The following is a 19,840-nucleotide window of genomic DNA, read 5'->3' on the forward strand; positions in this document are numbered from 1 at the left end:
TGGAGTGGTTCAATAAATGACAGTCAACAAGGAAGGAGCATCACAACCCGCGGTGGAAAAAGGATATGGGCCACATCCAACCCAGCCATCACTGTAGAGCTATAAGGGTAACTAATACAACAAGATAAGAAAATGGAACAGAAAAACTTTGAAAAAAAGAATACTGTGAACACGGCAGGAGAGAACACATCAGGAGTAAATCGTCAATTTAGATCTAAGTATTGTGGCCACAGGGACTCACACACGGGAAAGACTTGATGCAAAGACTTGATGCAAGAACCTGCGTGACAAGTTCAGGGGTGGCATTCACAAAGGGAGAAATAACGGCCTAAGAAGCAGTGAGATGGACCGAGGCGCAGGTCACAGAAATCACTGAAATGATCAAATAAAGATAAACAAAATACTTGTATGTCTTGATCCATCACAGTCTCCTGGTCCCAGCTGAGATATCTCCATTGTGTGGCGAAGATTGTGCGCGGTGATACGACCTGACAAACCACTCTGGGATCTTGTCGCTGGAGAGAGATAATGTACCAGAAGGAGATGGTGGTGGGTAGGGCAAACAGCATCATCTTTTATCTCGGACAGTGAGCGAGAGGATGTGCTGAACCAGGGACTCAAGTTTCCACCACTCTGGCGAGTGTGGTCCGTCATGTACCGGATGTAGGTAAGCAGGGAGGGAGCAAGCCGAGTACTAATTGCAAAGGGGACTCGCTAACTCAGAGACTGACAGCAGGGTTTCTGAGAGAGGTGGTCATGCATACAGCTGCAGCTCTACGGTTTCTACGAGAGAGGGAGCTCCGTTTGGGACAAAAGGAGAAGGCCGGGTGGGTTCCCCGCATCTGGACTGGCGGAGAGCATTTGACGCTATCCCACACAAGAAGCTGGATCTTCAAGGGGGAATAAGGCAAAGTGGGCACTACTTCAATGGATATAAGTGCATCTTATGCAAGGGGATAAAGGATGCATAGCATGGTGGCCTTCTCGTAATGGGCTGAGGTCACCAGAGGCACATTATTGTTGCGCACACACACACACACACACACACACACACACACATTCACCAACACTCTCCCTCCCCACCAAAGACGTTACTTCTTAACTCTAGACGTCAAACACTACTATATCAAAGTATTCAAAAGACAATTCTGAATTCCTATAGAAAGATGAATGACAGAAACAAAGCGTATGGAAAATAAAGGAGAGGAAAAAGGAAAATAATATAGCGATATCTGATTATCAATATGGCTGACAATAGGTGCACGAAGACACCAGTCCACTGTACATGGGTGATGCCCATGTACGTCCTGCAGTCCACTGTACATGGGTGATGCCCATGTGCGTCCTGCAGTCCACTGTACATGGGTGATGCCCATGTACGTCCTGCAGTCCACTGTACATGGGTGATGCCCATGTACGTCCTGCAGTCCACTGTACATGGGTGATGCCCATGTACGTCCTGCAGTCCATTGTACATGGGTGATGCCCATGTACGTCCTGCAGTCCATTGTACATGGGTGATGCCCATGTATGTCGTGCAGTCCACTGTACATGGGTGATGCCCATGTACGTCCTGCAATCCACTGTACATGGGTGATGCCCATGCTGGTCCTGCAGTCCACTGTACATGGGTGATGCCCATGTATGTCTCGGCCACACTATCAACAACGCAGGTCAAACAACTGGAGGGCGAACAACGGTGCAGGTAATCGCCACAAAACATCCCCTCTTGTTCCAGACGGGGCTCGAACCCTGACCCCTATCATTAATGAGAAATCTAATACCAACCTTCTGTATTAGGCGATGAATAAATGAAATCCCTGGCGAGAGGGGAGGAAGAATACTACCCATGTTATTTCCTCCGAGTAGAAAAGAAAGAAAAAAAAGAGAGAGAGCGAAAAAAAGTCGACTGGGAGGAGCGGGAGCAGGGTGGACTGGAGGAATGGGGAGGGGGGACCCTGGAAATCCTCCCCTCCTGTATTATGTCTCTCGTGAAGTAAGAATGGAAGGAGTTAAGGGAGGTGTCTTTACTCGATAGTTTCTGGTGCTACCATCTCGCTCAGGCGGGAAGGGAGAGAGAGAGAGAGAGAGAGAGAGAGAGAGAGAGAGAGAGAGAGAGAGAGAGAGAGAGAGAGAGTGTTGCCGGACTCCTCCCGCACGTGGTTACGCCACAAGTAACACATATACCGTCGGCCAGAGGGGGGGGGGGGGGGGCTTTAAATCCGTCACGTGGACGTAAAGGAACACCGCCAGGTCGAGGAATCTCTCGCTCACAAAGGAGCCCATCATTTCCCTGCTAATTTATGTAGCGCAGCCATTAAGCTGCAGGAACTCCGTAAAACAGTTCGTGTCGTTATGTATATATATATATGTATATACATATATATATATGTATATATATATATCTTTTTCTTTCTTTCATACTATTCGCCATTTCCCGCGATAGCGAGGTAGCGTTAAGAACAGAGGACTGGGCCTTTGAGGGAATATTCTCACCTGACCCACTTCTCTGTTACCTCTTTTGGAAAAAAAAAAAAAAGAAAAATGAGAGGGGAGGATTTCCAGCCCCCCGCTCCCTTCCCTTTTAGTCGCCTTCTACTACACGCAGGGAATACGTGGGAAGTATTCTTTCTCCCCTATCCCCAGGGATATATATATATATATATATATATATATATATATATATATATATATATATATATATATATCGCCAGGGAAATGTGTAGTGACTTGTCACACATTCCTGACAACAGACCATAAAAACATGGAATACATTGTACAAGTTCGTATGTCTACCACGTAAAAAAAAATAGACTGAGGGGAGAAAAAATTTTTGAACAACAGGAAAGATTTATGTAAAGAGAAAAAAATATTAAAGAGCCTTACGAATCATGCAAGGATGGGGGTAGATGGGGAGGGAAATGTCAGCGTGAGCAGAGAGAGAGAGAGGGAGAGAGAGAGAGAGAGAGAGAGAGAGAGAGAGAGAGAGAGAGAGAGAGAGAGAGATCCCGTTTCCTCCCCCCGGGTTATGAGGAGGGGGGTGGGCGATGGAGCCACGGGGCATCCCCAGCTCCTGTGTATGACACACCACCAACCCATTTCCATCTATGTATCAAGAAGGAGGAGGAGGAAGAAGAGGGGGAATGTCAGGTCCTCACAGACCTTCACGGTAAACCACACAATCTGGTCCACAGACCCACCTCCTAAATATTACACACAATCTGGGCCTCCAGTCTGCCTAAAAAAGGAGAAAAGAAATCACTTTCCAATTTCTCTCTCTCTCTCTCTCTCTCTCTCTCTCTCTCTCTCTCTCTCTCTCTCTCTCTCTCTCTCTCGGTAGAAGTGTGTGTGTGTGTGTGTGTAAGGGTGGGTGGGTTGGTGGTTGTCCGCTGACCCGTGACGATCTTATAAAGCCCTAACAAGCCAATTACCCCGCTTCATTACCAGCAGTGATATGCTGATGATGTCTGGGTGGTGGCCAGGATGCTTCTGCTGGAGGAGGTCAAGGCTCTGCTGTAGCTGGAAGAGAGAGAGAGAGAGAGAGAGAGAGAGAGAGAGAGAGAGAGAGAGAGAGAGAGAGAGAGAGAGAGAGTTTCATTTTCTCTCACTCTCCCTCAACAAGCGTGGGTTGGCAGCCCTAACCTAATGCCGCACGGAACAGGGTAGTCGATCACGGTCAAGTCACGGGGATGTGGAGAAATAATATGTGTCCCAGTTTAAAAAAAAAAAAAATAGATCCCCCATCCTCACCCCAGAAAAAGAAATGACCCTTTCTCATCAACACAGATGTGTTTATGATGAAATTCCATATTCGACCATACGACTCAAACCCAATTTTTTTTTTGGGGGGAAGTCTATACGAAGATGTTTTTCCTCTCGTGAAATGTCATGCAAACACAGCGTGTCACCACGAGCCGCGCGTGCGCACCAGTCCCATCATGCACTCGTCATGATTCACTCGAAGTGAGCACCTCACAACAAGGGAGACAAGTGATACACGTCTGCCACAATGTTGTACTACACACACACACACACACACCCGCGGAATCTCATATACGTACAACATAAACATATCATCACAGTATATTCAGTGTTGTAGAATGTCATTATCTCTGAAGAGAACCACTAACACGTCCATGATCATAACCTCTTCTATAAAACTTCCATCATTTACTACTACAACACAACACATTTTCCTTTTTTTGAAACAATCAAAAGATTTCCAGATTTACATAAGTAAAACGTATCCTGTGAAAACTGCACTTGTCATGTGTGGGTCACTAATTCGCCAACAGGTTCTGAATGCAATCTAAATACATTTCCAGGATCCGCCCAACATCATCGACTCATAATTAAAAAAGAAAAAAGAAACTTATTCTGGTCCTGAATTCATACCAATGTGGCGGGGAGGGGAAAAAGAACACGGACACAAAACATCAAATTTACATTGTAAAGCAAAATGGGAATCAGAATATGAATACGAGAGAGAGAGAGAGAGAGAGAGAGAGAGAGAGAGAGAGAGAGAGAGAGAGAGAGAGAGAGAGAGAGAGAGAGAGAATGTCAGTGACATGAGGGAGGTCTATGGGGTCTAAATAAAGGTTTACACAAACAAGGCAACAACAACAACAACAACAACAACATATACACATGGGAGGAGGAAATAGAAAATAATAATGATAATGATATTTACGTATCAGGCGATTTAAAACACTGGGAACACGAGAACACACGCTAGGGGAACCAAATGTCTCGGAAGATGGGATACAGAGAGAGAGAAAGAGAAAGAGAGAGACAGAGAGAGAGAGAGAGAGAGAGAGAGAGAGAGAGAGAGAGAGAGAGAGGGTGGTCGGGCAGGAGGGGCGCGGGGGGGGCGTTACTGTGAACGTCAAAGCTTACATATGGGTTAACAACTACCTCAAGCTTGCATAAGCCTCTCATCTAATATCATGTATGAAGCTTGTGACATGATACTGGTGACGAAAAGAAAAATCTTTCAAGCTTAAGACTACCTACGGGCGAGGCTATTCATTAAGCTTAAGCTTAGGTACTGATGAGGCCAATAGTCTCACTCAAGCTTGATATCAAAGACATAGAGCTGACGCTATCATCAACCTTCAAAAGCTTCAAGCGCTACTTGACGTGGAAGACGTGCTATCAAAGCTGCCAAAAGCTTTTAAGAGTCCACAAGGACTGAATTCAACTTTATTTTTCTCTTAAAGCCGAGAGAGAGAGACAGAGAGAGAGAGAGAGAGAGAGAGAGAGAGAGAGAGAGACAGAGAGAGAGAGAGAGAGAGATGGGAGGGGGGGAGGGGAGGGGGGGGGGATCCGAAAGAAAAAATCAACTCCCACTTCCCTGATAACAACGGCCTCTACGCATGACCTCAGGAAGCACTCACGAATCTGTCTGTACGTAACACTCCAACACCTCGTACTCACACCACCCCACTTCCAGCAGGCCTCTCCCGCTTCCAGCAGGCCTCTCCCGCTTCCAGCAGGCCTCTCCCGCTTCCAGCAGGCCTCTCCCGCTTCCAGCAGGCCTCTCCCGCTTCCAGTAGGCCTCTCCCGCTTCCAGTAGGCCTCTCCCGCTTCCAGCAGGCCTCTCCCGCTTCCAGCAGGCCTCTCCCACTTCCAGCAGGCCTCTCACACTTCCAGCAGGCCTCTCACACTTCCAGCAGGCCTCTCCCGCTTCCAGCAGGCCTCTCCCACTTCCAGCAGGCCTCTCCCGCTTCCAGCAGGCCTCTCCCACTTCCAGCAGGCCTCTCCCACTTCCAGCAGGCCTCTCCCGCTTCCAGCAGGCCTCTCCCGCTTCCAGTAAGCCTCTCCCGCTTCCAGTAGGCCTCTCCCGCTTCCAGCAGGCCTTTCCCACTTCCAGCAGGCCTCTCACACTTCCAGCAGACCTCTCCCGCTCCAAGCAGGCCTCTCACGCTTCCAGCAGGCCTCTCCCGCTTCCAGCAGGCCTCTCCCGCTTCCAGCAGGCCTCTCCCGCTTCCAGCAGGCCTCTCCCGCTTCCAGCAGGCCTCTCACACTTCCAGCAGGCTTCTCCCGCTTCCAGCAGGACTCTCCCGCTTCCAGTAGGCCTCTCCCGCTTCCAGCAGGCCTCTCCCGCTTCCAGCAGGACTCTCCCGCTTCCAGCAGACCTCTCCCGCTTCCAGTAGGCCTCTCCTTTTTTTTTAAATGGCCAAAAAAAAGAGGGATGGGGGTTGAGGGGAAGACAAATGTTTATATCATTTTTCTGAGGGAATGTTGATCATGCCTCCGTTACTTGCAAAGACTGAGGAAGGTAGGTAGGTAGGTCTCAATAAGTAAGCAGAATGTAACATAAGACTGGTGCCTCTGCTGTGCTCACTGGAAAGTAAATAACCCAGCACGAGAGAAAAGGGAGGGAGGGAGGGAGGGAGGGAGGGCAAGAAAACGGAGGGAATGTGGAGGGAGGAGAAGGAGGCTTTAGGGAACTAAGGGGGGAGGGGAGGGGAATGGATAGTAGCTTTTATTATCCTTGTTGTAGTTGTTGTTTTTTTGGGGGGAGGGGAGGGAGGAGGGGGGGGGAGGGAAGGTTCGTTCGGTGGTCAGGAGGGGAGGGGAGGGGAGGGGAGGGAGGGGAGGGAGGGTGGTAGCATGAGGCGAGTGAGGGACATGCGCTTAAACCTTACTTGGGAGTCCGTATTCTTGGGCGCGTCTTAGGGGTTCTGCTCGCCGATCTGATTGGCTGATTGGAGGGTAGTTGGGCCCTGCGGATAGGAATGCATACACCAATCACTAGGAATGCATACACCAATCACTGGAAATGCATACACCAATCACTGGTAACACAAAAAAGCGTGAATAACCTGCCTTCCTACAATAGTCATCATGATAATGTACTCTGCTGAAATGGTTAGACTGTCTCATTAAGCTGTTCGACTGTTACCAAGAAACACAAAAATTGTAATCGACAAAAAAATTGTTAAAAAGATGTTTAACAGTACTGCACACAGCCTCGCTTACCAAGAGACGAACTGAAATGTTAACACTTTCTGAAGGTCTATATTTGCCTGATGCCCTCGTGTCTCACAAGAGCATTAGGCACTGTCTTCACCCACTAGACGATAGACCTTCTCAAAACAGGTTACGTACACGTATCAACACGACTTCGTGACACTCACAACAACACTTCCACACTTACGCAGAAGAAAAATAAGAAATAAAGCCTTTACTTCTCCACAACCCTGCACTCGCCACGCACTCTTCAACAACCACAACAAAGTCCACAATAACACACTTACTTCCCACTTACCATACGTCTTCGCACTCTGCTCAAAAAGGAAATATTAGCAAGATGCATATACGTACAGAAAATGAGTTATCATATATATATACTAAGCCAATGGTGGTCATTAACAATGAAGAATAACTGGGTCATTTAATCAGAAAACATCATTCACTGAAGGTCACCCAGTCTACAGGTGTTTCATCCACATTTGTGAGCTGAGGGGGAATTCACTGCTTCCAATCCTGCCCCACTAGTACCTACCCCCTCCTCCCCCAATCACCCAAGCTTATTCAAGCTTCGACACAAAGCTTTCTTAATTCATATTCTTCCTGTACCACTCTGTTACAGAGCGAGTTTTTTTGAAGGTCTTGTATTGTGTAATTTTTGGCATTCCGGTTTTTAAAAATTCACACTTTCTTAATTCTATTCCATTTTTCTAATCTCTCATTTCTTGTCTATCTCATCGTGGAAGTTTACATGAGGATTCGGGAGATTCGTACAAATTTCGGGGAAAAAAATCAAATTTCAAACCTTTTTTTTCCCGAATTATCTTGAGTCATTTAAGCCCATTTTCTTCCCTCTTTAAAATTACCCTTGAGGCCATTTTTTTTTTTTCTTTTTTTCAACCCCATCCACCTTTTTTTTTTCTTGTCTATTTGAACACATTGAAAGGAAAATAAGCTGTAAGGATTATAATTATAGAATCACACAGGGAACGGATAATCCAAACCCCCTACCCTTCCCCCTCCCTCTCCCTCCTCTCACTTCACCACTACCCCCCTCCACTACCACCACTTCCTGTCTGAAACATAAATAGCTATCAAAAAAAAAATTACGTGATGCCTCCCCGTCCCCCCAGAATAAATTTACCGGGGTATTCATCTCCTGAACCAGTTCTACAGGCCTACAGCTCCTCATTCAGGAGGGGAAAAGAAAAAGAGCATTTTCAAGGGTATTTTTTTCGTAAAACTCTTTTTTTTCTTTTCAGGCCTGAATTTTCGTTTATGTAATAAGTCATATTTATTCAACAACTTTTTGCTAAGTCCTGTTAACCCAAGGTGGGGGAGGAGGGGGGGATTTTTTTTCTTATTACTACAAATGTTTTAACCGTTTTCCATCTTCTGCACTCTAATATCTATCTATCTATCTATCTATATATATATATATATATATATATATATATATATATATATATATATATATATATGGTGGTTTGGAAATCCTTGCCTCCTGTATTACTACTTTCTAAAAGAAGGAACAGAGAAGGGGGTGGATAGCCAAGCGAGGCGCACAGATGTACATACATACAAACACTTCTACTCTCTCTCTCTCTCTCTCTCTCTCTCTCTCTCTCTCTCTCTCTCTCTCTCTCTCTCTCTCTCTCTTTCTCTCTGTCCAGTCACGCAGCACCGTCGTACACGCCTGATCAATCAGCCGGTTAGAACTGGTTCTAAAATCATAATTGATTACCATACTCCAAGCCAGGCTGATAACAGAGCGAAGAACACCCTTATTAATGACTCCACAGTACTTAAAACCGGAGGTTTTCTGACGGTGGGGATCAGGTCACACTGAGGCCGGGATCAGGTCACACTGAGGCCGGGACCAGGTCACAATGAGGCCGGGATCAGGTCACACTGAGGCCGAAACCAGGTCACACTGAGGCCGGGACCAGGTCATATTGTGGCTGGGAAAAGGTCACACTGACCTTAGTATGAGGTCACACTGATCCTGGGTTGAGGTCACACTAACGCAAAGATCAGGTCACAATGAGGTTGCAATCAGGTCAAACTGACGCTGGGATGAGGTCACAATGAGGCCAGCATGAGGTTACATTAACGCTGAAATCAGGTCATACTGAGGCCAGGATCAGGTCACAGTGAGGCAGGGAAAAGGTCACAATGATCCTGGGATGAGGTCACAATACCTTGGGTTGGGTTACACGAATGCTGAGAATAAGGTCATGCTGACATCGAAAACAAGTTATAATGACACGAGGATCAGGTCATGCAGAGGGTGAGGTCAGGTCACAACAGTGCCGGGATCAGGTCACACCGACACAGGTCAGGTCACACTGAAGCTGGGGTCAGGTCACATTCATTAAGAGCCCATTTCATCAACCGATTCACAGCCCAGGTCACCCACAGAGTGTACACAGCCCAGGTCACCCACAGACTGATTCACGGCCCAGGTCATCCTCAGCCATTGAGAACGGCAGAAGCACTTGAAACATATTAGTTTACTAAACCAAAATTGCAATTTCATCAAATGACTTCCCCCCCACCCCCACCACCATCTCATTTTTCCCACACTAATGACAGCCAACTCATCTTCATTATAACGATCAAGTGTTGCTGCAATTATCATCGATTCAAAATAATTCATTTTACAACGTTACTCTTTTCCTGGGTTGAGCTGAACGCTAGCTACTCCAAGCGGAAGAATTAAGGGGAAGAGTGGGCAGTGGGCTGTAAATCTGACACGTGTTTGAAACTATCATTTTCAGCTCGGTCGATTATATACGTTTGTGTGTGTGTGTGTGTGTGTGTGTGTGTGGGTGTGGGTGGGTGTGTGGGTGTCCTCTGGTTTGCACATGGAGTGGGGCAGGACTGTTGAGAGAGAGAGTGAGAGGTGGGGCGGTTCAGAGAGAGGGAGTGAGGTGTGCAAGTGTAATAGGCATTAACCACAGGAATAGGAAAGGAAGGTAAGGAAAAAAAAATGGGGTGTATAGCGTGTGGCACAGGGCGTAAATAGGGGTGTGGTGAGTGTGTCCTAGAAGCGTAAAAGGTCCATAGCAGCGGGCTATGGACTCCACACACACACACACACACACACACACACACACACACATATATATATATATATATATATATATATATATATATATATATATATATATATATATATATATATATATATATATATATATATATATGTGTGGTTAAGAGACGGGAGAACACAACTACATATATACGTAATGATGGTTATTGCACATATGGCTCAACTGTTGATTAGTAATATATAAAAAAAAAATCTTTCAGTTGCACTCCATTCTTCTCATCTTCATATCCAGTATGTTCAGATACTGTTCGTCGTGTGTCACATTAAATCTTAACACGACAATGTGTCACAATTCTCTAATTATGCATGACTTTACATTCTCATTCATCTATATTTCTTATTGTTCTGATGAGGATCATCCTCTTACCTTTTAGTGTATTTAATTACCTGTTTTTTAATCCTCGTTATTATGCGTCCGCGGATTAATATCAGTGAAGTCTTCTGGTAATATTCTATTCTTTTCTAATATCTTTCTCTTGTTTGTGATTCTTTCTGTCGTAACATCTTTATCTTTCTGTTTTCATTGATTCTACCTGTTGCCATATATATATATATATATAAGTGGAAGGCGAGAACGTTAACTCGGAGAGCAAAAATGGGTATGTTTGAAGGAATAGTGGTTCCAACAATGTTATATGGTAGCGAGGCGTGGGCTATACTTAGGGTTGTGCGGAGGAGGGTGGATGTGCTGGAAATGAAATGTTTGAGGACAATATGTGGTGTGAGGTGGTTTGATCGAGTAAGTAAAGAAAGGGTAAAAGAGATGTGTGGTAGTAAAAAGACTGTGTTTGAGACAGCAGAAGAGGGTGTTTTGAAATGGTTTGGTCACATGGAGAGAATGAATGAGGAAAGATTGACAAAGAGGATATATGCGTCAGAGGTGGAGGGAACGATGAGAAGTGGGAGACCAAACTGGAGATGGAAGGATGGAGTGAAAAAGATTTTGAGCGATTGGGGCCTGAACATGCAGGTGGGTGAAAGGCGTGCAAGGAATAGAGTGAATTGTAACGATGTGGTATACCGGGGTCGACATGCTGTCAGTGGATTGAACCAGGGCATGTGAAGTGTCAGGGGTAAACCATGGAAAGTTTTGTGGGGCCTGGATGTGGAAAGGGAGCTGTGGTTTCGGTGCATTATACATGACAGTTAGAGACTGAGTGTGAACGAATGTGGCCTTTGTTGTCTTTTCCTATCGCTACCTCGCGCACATGCAGGGGGAGGGGGTTGTCATTTCATGTGTGGCGGAGTGGCGACGGAAATGAATAAAAGCAGCAAGTATGAATTATGTACATGTGTATATATGTATATGTCTGTGTATGTATATATATGTATACGTTGAAATGTAGAGGTATGTATATGTGTGTGTGGACGTGTATGTATATACATGTGTATGAGGGTGGGTTGGGCCATTCTTTCGTCTGTTTCCTTGCGCTAACTCGCTAACGCGGGGGACAGCGACAAAGTACAATCAATGAATATCATATATATATATATATATATATATATATATATATATATATATATATATATATATATATATCCTAGCCTAAGCCAGTTACCCATTTTGTCGACCAACCCTTAGGGAAAGATGAACAGCTTGGTTGACTATGGACCAACAGCCGCAACTAGGATTCGAACCTATGCGCTCGACTCCGGGCGGCCCGTGAATGTGTCACGATCAGCAACGCTAACCACTACACCACGAAGTATCCTTCTATATAATCTAAATATATCATTATAAGGCTTTGTCCTTATCATCAAGAAGAAGAAATCCCCTCGTTCCGTTCTCATTACTTCCACAATACATCTTTGGTCGCACCTGTCACCATTTATGGTTCCTGATTTACTTTGTAAATAATAATTTGGTTTCGACCATTCGCTGGCATGTGAGTCGTTTCTTAACCACACTAAAGAAATTTTCTTAAATCTCAAAATCCCTTACGTGATCCTAAAAACGCTTGTCCATTGTCTAAAAGAATTTTATTTTTCTTATTGTAATTCATACACGGCAGTTCATTGCCATCAGTCATCGCAGATTTTATGAACTACAGTGTTTACATCCCTGACCTGAAGTGTATAAGGTATTTACATGCCTCATCTTGTTTACACTGGCAATATCTTCACGTCAACACAATGCCATCTACGTACGTGTGTCAGCACTGAATCCCGTTTTCTGTTGCCCTTTTGCATGACAGCTTCAGTAACTGTTCGGTCAGTGTGTGTGTGTGTGTGTGTGTGTGTGTGTGTGTGTGTGTGACGATCATTTCTATTTCTCTATGTCTGCAAATATATATTTTCCGATGACATTCTGTTTACATATATATATTCGTATTTACATCTAGTTCATCCCCGTAGCTCCCATCTCCTCCCTTCTTTTCCTCTGTTGTTCAATTTGACCTATTTTTCTCTCCATTCAATCCATTCCCTCTTTTTCTTTTCATTTCTGCTCATAATATTTTTGCGATTCATCGTAAACCTCATATTCTTTTTTTTTTGTGTTTTTCCTCACAGTCACTAACTCTTCACGTTCGTTCTCCTCACCACAGTCACTTTCCTCATCACCATCTCATACATGAGCTGCCCAAAATTTTGACGGGTCCATCTGTTATCATCGTCTGCCTGTATTTATATCAGACAAAAAGATAGGATTAGATTTTGACCGTCATGTTTTTGTCAACGTTAATGCATTCCTGGCAGACCCAGAGCCGCTCTCCTAACTACCTGATTGTGCAATTCGCATTTGGTGCTCCTGCCGATGCACCACTAAGGTCGCAAAGCCTCAGCGTTTGTTTGCAATTTTCCATCTTAATGATTATGGTATCAATTAACTTTCCTTGTGGTCACTTTCTTCCTCGTCATTTTCCGCGGATCACCTTGCAAACAAGGCGTGCACCACTGCTCCCCTAATCCACGCAATTATCTTGTAATTATCCATTCTCTTGTATATTCCTTTAGACATCCTCTACTGTCTCAGTGTTTCCTAGACCATCATTCGTTGCCCCTCTGCACTCAGAGTGTCGTCACCATCCCAGTGTACAACTAGTTTCAAAGTCTTCACCAAATGTCAATTTATGATGATGTTACGCATCACAGCTGTGTCGTCTAGCTTCTTAGTCGACAAACGGGCGTCGACGAGTGAACAATCGTTTTTCTTTCACAGACAAGCGGCGTCTCCAATTCCCCTCCTACAGAAGCACATCCCCTCCTCCAGGTGAGGCATAACTTTGTTCAAGTATTCCCTTTTATACGGTCATACCCAACATCTCATTTCTGATACGTGCACTCGCCTGCCTCTCTCTCTCTCTCTCTCTCTCTCTCTCTCTCTCTCTCTCTCTCTCTCTCTCTCTCTCTAATCACTGTAATTTCTTGTTCAGCACCGTGGGGTTGCAGAGGGGGGGAGGACCCTGATGTTAGATTACTTATTTTTTTTTCTCTCTCTCTTTTTCCTCCCCCCCTCAGTCAAGCAGGTCCTTGAACTGCCTGTGGTATATTCGTGGCGGCAGGAGAGAGAGAGAGAGAGAGAGAGAGAGAGAGAGAGAGAGAGAGAGAGAGAGAGAGAGAGAGAGAGAGAGAGAGAGGATGTGAGAGATGTACAGACAATACCCTACAGGCCCCACACGCACATGTACTTATATATATGCCCGTGGTGCAGATCGTGTCCAATCCATCAGCGTAGTGGTAACAAGGCTAACGAGCGGTACATAACGAGCTGTGTGTGTGTGTGTGTGTGTGTGTGTGTAAGTAACAAACGGAATAGGAGGGTAGGAGGAACACGGGGGGAGGCGGGGGGTAAAACAGACCAAATGTGTTGTTGACCACTGATATTGGTGGCGAAAACTGGTATATGGTGGTGTTGGAGATGTTGGAGACGGTGGTGGTGGTGGTGAAGAAGCCAGCGTCTAGCGTGAAACGTGGCTGGTTGGAGATGGAGGAGGATGTGGTGGTGAAGGTGAGGAGGTACTGGTGGAGTGAGGAGGGAGGGAGGGAGGGAAGGAAGGAAGGAAGGAAGGAAGGAGAGACTGGTCGTGTTGTAGAAGGAGGCAGTTATGATGTCATGGCACTCAAAGACCAATACAGGTCACAGGTTGTGTTGAGAGAGGTCATGAGGATTAATGAGGAGGTCAGGAGACCCACCCACCCACCCACACCCACACACACACACACACACACACATACAGGTATTGAGGTCTCTAGCCAAAGTGGGTCCATGAGAATTAATGAGGAGGTCAGGGGTCATTCACACATCTGGTCCTCAAAGGTCACACTTACAGAGGTCACAACAGGTCATGAGGGGAGACACAGTGTATACTAACAAGCCACAGCATGGCATGAGAATCCATAATATATATATATATATATATATATATATATATATATATATATATATATATATATATATGGCAATTACTTATGAGGTAAGACAATGAGGTAGGGAAAGTGTGTGTGCTCTCATTAAGCCACCCTCACCCGCTAATCAAGGTGAGATGTGTCGGTGTGAGGTGACTAAAAGATGTGAGGGGGAGGGGGGAGTGGTGAAGGGAATGAAGGAAACCACGATGGGCGAAAATCCTGTTCGGTTTTCTGACAGTCCTGGTCGTTAGCGACACATGGACGGGGCACCTATGACCCACAACACCGTAGCTCTCTCTCTCTCTCTCTCTCTCTCTCTCTCTAGCCCACAGTCACAAAACTTAGTGACATCACTCTACCAGTCCCCTTCAACAGCTGTGGGGCGACATGATCATGACAGAGGCCAGACATCCGTCCACACCTGACACCGGTGTGTCACACACCTGCACCTCGTCATACATACGACACCTGATGCACGTGGCAACACCGACTGAAGCACGTGGTCACGCCAGCCGACTTTAGACGCACGTGGTAATACCACGGGAGATGCACGCGCGCGTGCAAGAACCCCAGCTGAAGTGAAGGTAAGTGTAAGTAGGAGGAAGCTAAGTATGTAAGTAGGAGGAAGCTAAGTATGTAAGTAAGAGGAAGCTAAGTATGTAAGTAGGAGGAAGCTAAGTATGTAAGTAAGAGGAAGCTAAGTATGTAAGTAGGAGGAAGCTAAGTATGTAAGTAAGAGGAAGCTAAGTATGTAAGTAGGAGGAAGCTAAGTATGTAAGTAGGAGGAAGCTAAGTATGTAAGTAGGAGGAAGCTAAGTATGTAAGTAAGAGGAAGCTAAGTATGTAAGTAGGAGGAAGCTAAGTATGTAAGTAGGAGGAAGCTAAGTATGTAAGTAGGAGGAAGCCAGTAAGTATATAAGAACGAGGAAGCCAGTAAGAAATTAAGTAGGTGATTCGGATTTAGGTAAGTGGATGGTTGGGTAAGGAAGAAGGCAGGGTGGTGGGTAAGGGAGATGGGGTGGGGGGCACACACACACACACACACACACACACGTTCTGGTCGTCACGGTACTTGAAACATATACTTCTGTGGCACCCCAGATACTGGGGACCGACCCCCAGCGAAGTCTTCTGTGGCACCCCAGATACTGGAGGGGCGGCACGCAGTGAAAAACCCTCCGCGGCACCACAGATACTGAGGGGGGGGGCGGGGATGAGGGGGCTGCTCACTTGGAACAACCCCTCTGTGGCCCCCCCAGATACTAAGGGGGGATGGGGAGGCCGGGCGGCCCTCAGGAAGCAAACAGAAAATGGGGAATGGCGGCATAAAATCACGAACGACCTAGTTTACTGGTAATTACCCGAGCTTGTGCGTCACGACCCTGTGATAAAACTGCACATGGCAGATACTGAAGAAGCTCTGGCCCGTTTTTCTCCCCCTTTTTATACCATGTGGAGTGGGTCGGGGTGGGTCGGGGGGGGCGGCGCCGGCTGCCGCCCGGGTGGGTTTTAATCCTGCCCCACCACCACCCCCCCTACCCCCACCCGGGCGAGACGGTACGACCTTGGAGCGCGACGGGTACGACCCCTGACCTCGAACGTACGACCCTTGGATATGCCGTCGTGACCCTCTGACCGCAGGCTGGGTCGTCACACAAACCCAATGGTCGTATCGTTGTGCTCAGTGGGTCGTACCGTCGTACTCAGGGGGTCGTACCGTCGTACTCAGGGGGTCGTACCGTCGTACTCATGGTGTAAATCAGCATCAACGTAAATGCGTTGCGTCTCCTCATTAACACAGTGAGGCAGCGGTACATTACCACCTAAATGTCACGTAAATAACCTCGTCAGTGTACGCATAGTGGGGGGAGGGGGGTCATACGCGCGTCCAAAACTGCGTACGAGAAAGGATGAATGCATGCCTGAATGCGTCAGTCTTCACGAACGCAACTACGCATGTGTGCATATGCGGGCGGCGCAGCGCAGCGCAGCCTGGCGCTCCACTCAAACCTTCATTCCAGTACGTTTTTTTTTTTTTTACCACAATCGTCAACATGGGATTTACGCGTCAATACACACACACACACACACACACACACACACACACACACACACAAGCCAGTAATGATGACTTCAGAATGATGGCAAATCAGAGAAGGTAGAAAGAACATAAGAGAAGACATGATAGAATATCTGTAACACATGAAGAACAGTAAGATGAAAGATCACAAACGAATGGCAAGAGGGGGAGAGAGAGAGAGACAGAGACAGAGAGAGAGAGAGACCGCTCCCAAAAAAATATCTAATTAGCCATAAACTAAGAAGAATGATACTGACAACGACAAGAATATATATATATATATATATATATATATATATATATATATATATATATATATATATATATGTAGTTTTTCTCCACGTGTTTACGTGAACTTCCCTTCAGCAGCAGCAGTCCGTTCTTCGTCTTGTGCCACACCTTATAGGATTATCGAACACGACAAAAACAATTTCGAGAAAGGAGGGGAAGAGGTGCTGGGGGGGGGGGGGGCGCGGAGGGGGGTCGGGGAGGGAGGAGGAGGTCGGTCGGGGGTGGAGAACGGCTACCCTCCCAGCGCTGGTTGCAACCATTTCCCCCCACCCTCCCCTTCCCCTCCCCCTTCCCTCTGCCACCCCCGCCCCCCTTCACCAATGCCGAACTTGCCCCTCAAATCACGGGAGGAGGGGGGGTGGTGGAGGGGGAGGGGGGGAGGGGTGGCAATCTAAGCGGTCAAACGTCTCCTTAAATCCATTAAGCAAAGTGTTGCTCTACAACAACAACCACGACCCCATTTTTGACCTTCCAAAGAGAAAATGGGAGACGGAGAGATATGAAACGAGAGAACACTCCGAGGGCAACATCAGCGGAGGGCTGGGGGGGTGGAGGGGGGAGGGGGGGTGGAGGGGGGGTAAGACAAAAAGGCATCGCGCCCCGTTTTTGTGTGCGCTCGGCGCGGCTGCAGTTCACACGGCAAGAACCAGCGGTTGCCAACCTCCTTTCACTTACAGAAAGAGAGACGAGAGAGAGAGAGAGAGAGAGAGAGAGAGAGAGAGAGAGAGAGAGAGAGAGAGAGACCGGACTGTATAAAAGTAAGTGAACTCTCCGTCGTAATGTATACTTCACAATTCGGCGTTTTTCTTTTTTTTTTAAACGAAAATCTCTCTCTCTCTCTCTCTCTCTCTCTCTCTCTCTCTCTCTCTCTCTCTCTCTCTCTCTCTCGAAAAAGAAGATAAAGCTTTTCACAATTGTCCATCAAAAGCCTCGTCCATCTTTAAACATGTAACGTGCTTATCCGTACATCCATGTTTGATACAATCACCGGAGGCAAATAATTTAATAGCGAGAGAAGGGAGGAGGGGAGGGGGGTGGGGGTGGGGGGCGTTACCGGAGGAGGGGGAGGAGGAGGAGGGAGGACTCCCCCCCCACCCACCCTCTTCTCGCCCCACCCCGACCCTGCCAGCCAACCCCCCACCCAACTCTGCCTGCCCCCCAACCCCCCCCCCTCCTTCCCTCCCCCCTCCTCCCCCCCCCCAGCCCTCACCTCGTGACCACCTACCACCACCATCCCCCTCCTCAACCCCCCCCCCTCCGCCTCTGAATCCCCCCCTCCCCCCATCCAATGTTGCCGCATGTGATTGGTTTAACGAAAAAGAAAAACGAAAATATTATACCTCTTTTTTTCTTCTTTCTATCAACGTGTAAATTTGGAATTCCGGCCAAAATGGGAACAAGCCAGCGTTACCGGCCAGGGAGGCGGGTTAGCGCAGGCTGCAGGGGTAACGGGGGAGGGGGGAGAACCTGTCAAAGTTGGATAATATATATATATATATATATATATATATATATATATATATATATATATATACTCTCCCCCCCCTTGACAGTTTTAAGCAGTTTGACAGAGAAGCGGGCCTCCCCCTTCTCTTCCCTCCCCTCCTCCCCCCCCCTATGACTTCAAACGAGTAACTACAGCACGTGTATGAATCGCTGGGGGGGGGATGGGAGGGGGGGGAACGTAAGCATAAAGACGATGTATTAAACGTCATAAACGATGACTTTTTAAACGACGTGGGTCTACCAGGCACATACATCCATCGACGCCCTCAGACCTGCAGTGTGTATTAATACACTCCACAATTCAACACCCGGGGAGGAGGGGGCGAAGGGTGAGGGGGGGGGGGGAAATGATGGAGTATATCATTATCCAATTATCATACTCGTGAGTTATACCACACGGCCGGGGAGTTGATGGTATGCGACTCCAACTGCCTAAGGATGACTAATCAAGTATGACGCTAGATCGCACTTACTGGAGGATGACGTACAGGGGGGTGCCCACTGTGCACATAAGACCCATACCCACTGGAGAACAGACAGATGGACTATACGCAGTACCCCACCCACTGAGGAACACGTAGACAGACTATGCAAGGTTTCACACCCACTGCATTGTGCTACTGATTACCAGACTTCAGGAAATGACGCGATGAAATATCCAACAATGTCCAAACAATATCTTTATATATATATATATATATATATATATATATATATATATATATATATATATATATATATATATATATATATATATACATTGCTAGAGGTCACAGTGGTGCACGTGACCTAGTATATGCATAAAACCTAGTGGGAAATGAAACGCGATAAGTCCCAAGTGCACTTTCGTGTAATGATCACATCGTCAGGGGAGACACAAGAATGAGACAGAAGACGTGGAACACTCAGTTGATATACAAGGAGGAGACGTACCTGTGTCTGTAACCCTGGCGTGGCCAGAAGCGTTACCTAGTACTACAAGCCAATCACAATACCTGGTACTACCTGTGGCATTCTACTACGCCCCCGGGGTGAGTCTTCGAGAGCCCCTTTTTGGACCGAAGGTTACGACCAAAATCTCTCTCTCTCTCTCTCTCTCTCTCTCTCTCTCTCTCTCTCTCTCTCTCTCTCTCTCTCTCTCTCTCTCGCCGCGGCGGCGTCGTCGGCGGCCGCTGAGTTCGCACGGGTCACGATGCAGAGAAAGAGAGAGAGAGACGTTAACTTGACTTTATAACATTGCATTGCTCAGAATGCCCGGGTGTGTGTGTGTGTGTGTGTGTGTGTGTGTGTGTGTGTGTGTGTGTGTGTGTGTGTGTGTGTGTGTGTGTGTGAGTGAGTGAGTGAGTGAGTGAGTGAGTGAGTGAGTGAGTGAGTGAGTGAGTGATGGACACACACACACACACACACACACACACACATTCACACATGAGTAAGAGGGCAGCAGCAGTGGTGGTGGTGGTCTGGCGAAGACCATCAAGGTTTTCGAACCACACCCTTCAGGTCTACCAGCGTCGTGGCACAAT

At 46.8% G+C, this 19,840-nt stretch overlaps 1 protein-coding gene across 11 annotated transcripts in view; it reads right to left on the bottom strand.

Moving 5' to 3' along the window:
* The window catches only part of nab (NGFI-A-binding protein homolog), an 844,405-nt gene that overhangs the window by 496,508 nt on the left and 328,057 nt on the right, over nt 1–19,840 (bottom strand). For 9 of the 11 annotated variants that reach the window (XM_071666139.1, XM_071666138.1, XM_071666146.1 and 6 more), the window contains one exon: nt 6,651–6,728. The exons of the other annotated variants lie outside the window; for them this stretch is intronic. In XM_071666139.1, the coding sequence (XP_071522240.1) occupies nt 6,651–6,728 (78 nt within the window). The remainder of the gene's footprint in view (nt 1–6,650; nt 6,729–19,840) is intronic. 11 annotated transcript variants of the gene reach the window in all.

The sequence above is a fragment of the Panulirus ornatus genome, chromosome 10 (genome assembly GCF_036320965.1).
Source record: "Panulirus ornatus isolate Po-2019 chromosome 10, ASM3632096v1, whole genome shotgun sequence".
NCBI classification, from domain to species: Eukaryota; Metazoa; Arthropoda; class Malacostraca; order Decapoda; family Palinuridae; genus Panulirus; species Panulirus ornatus.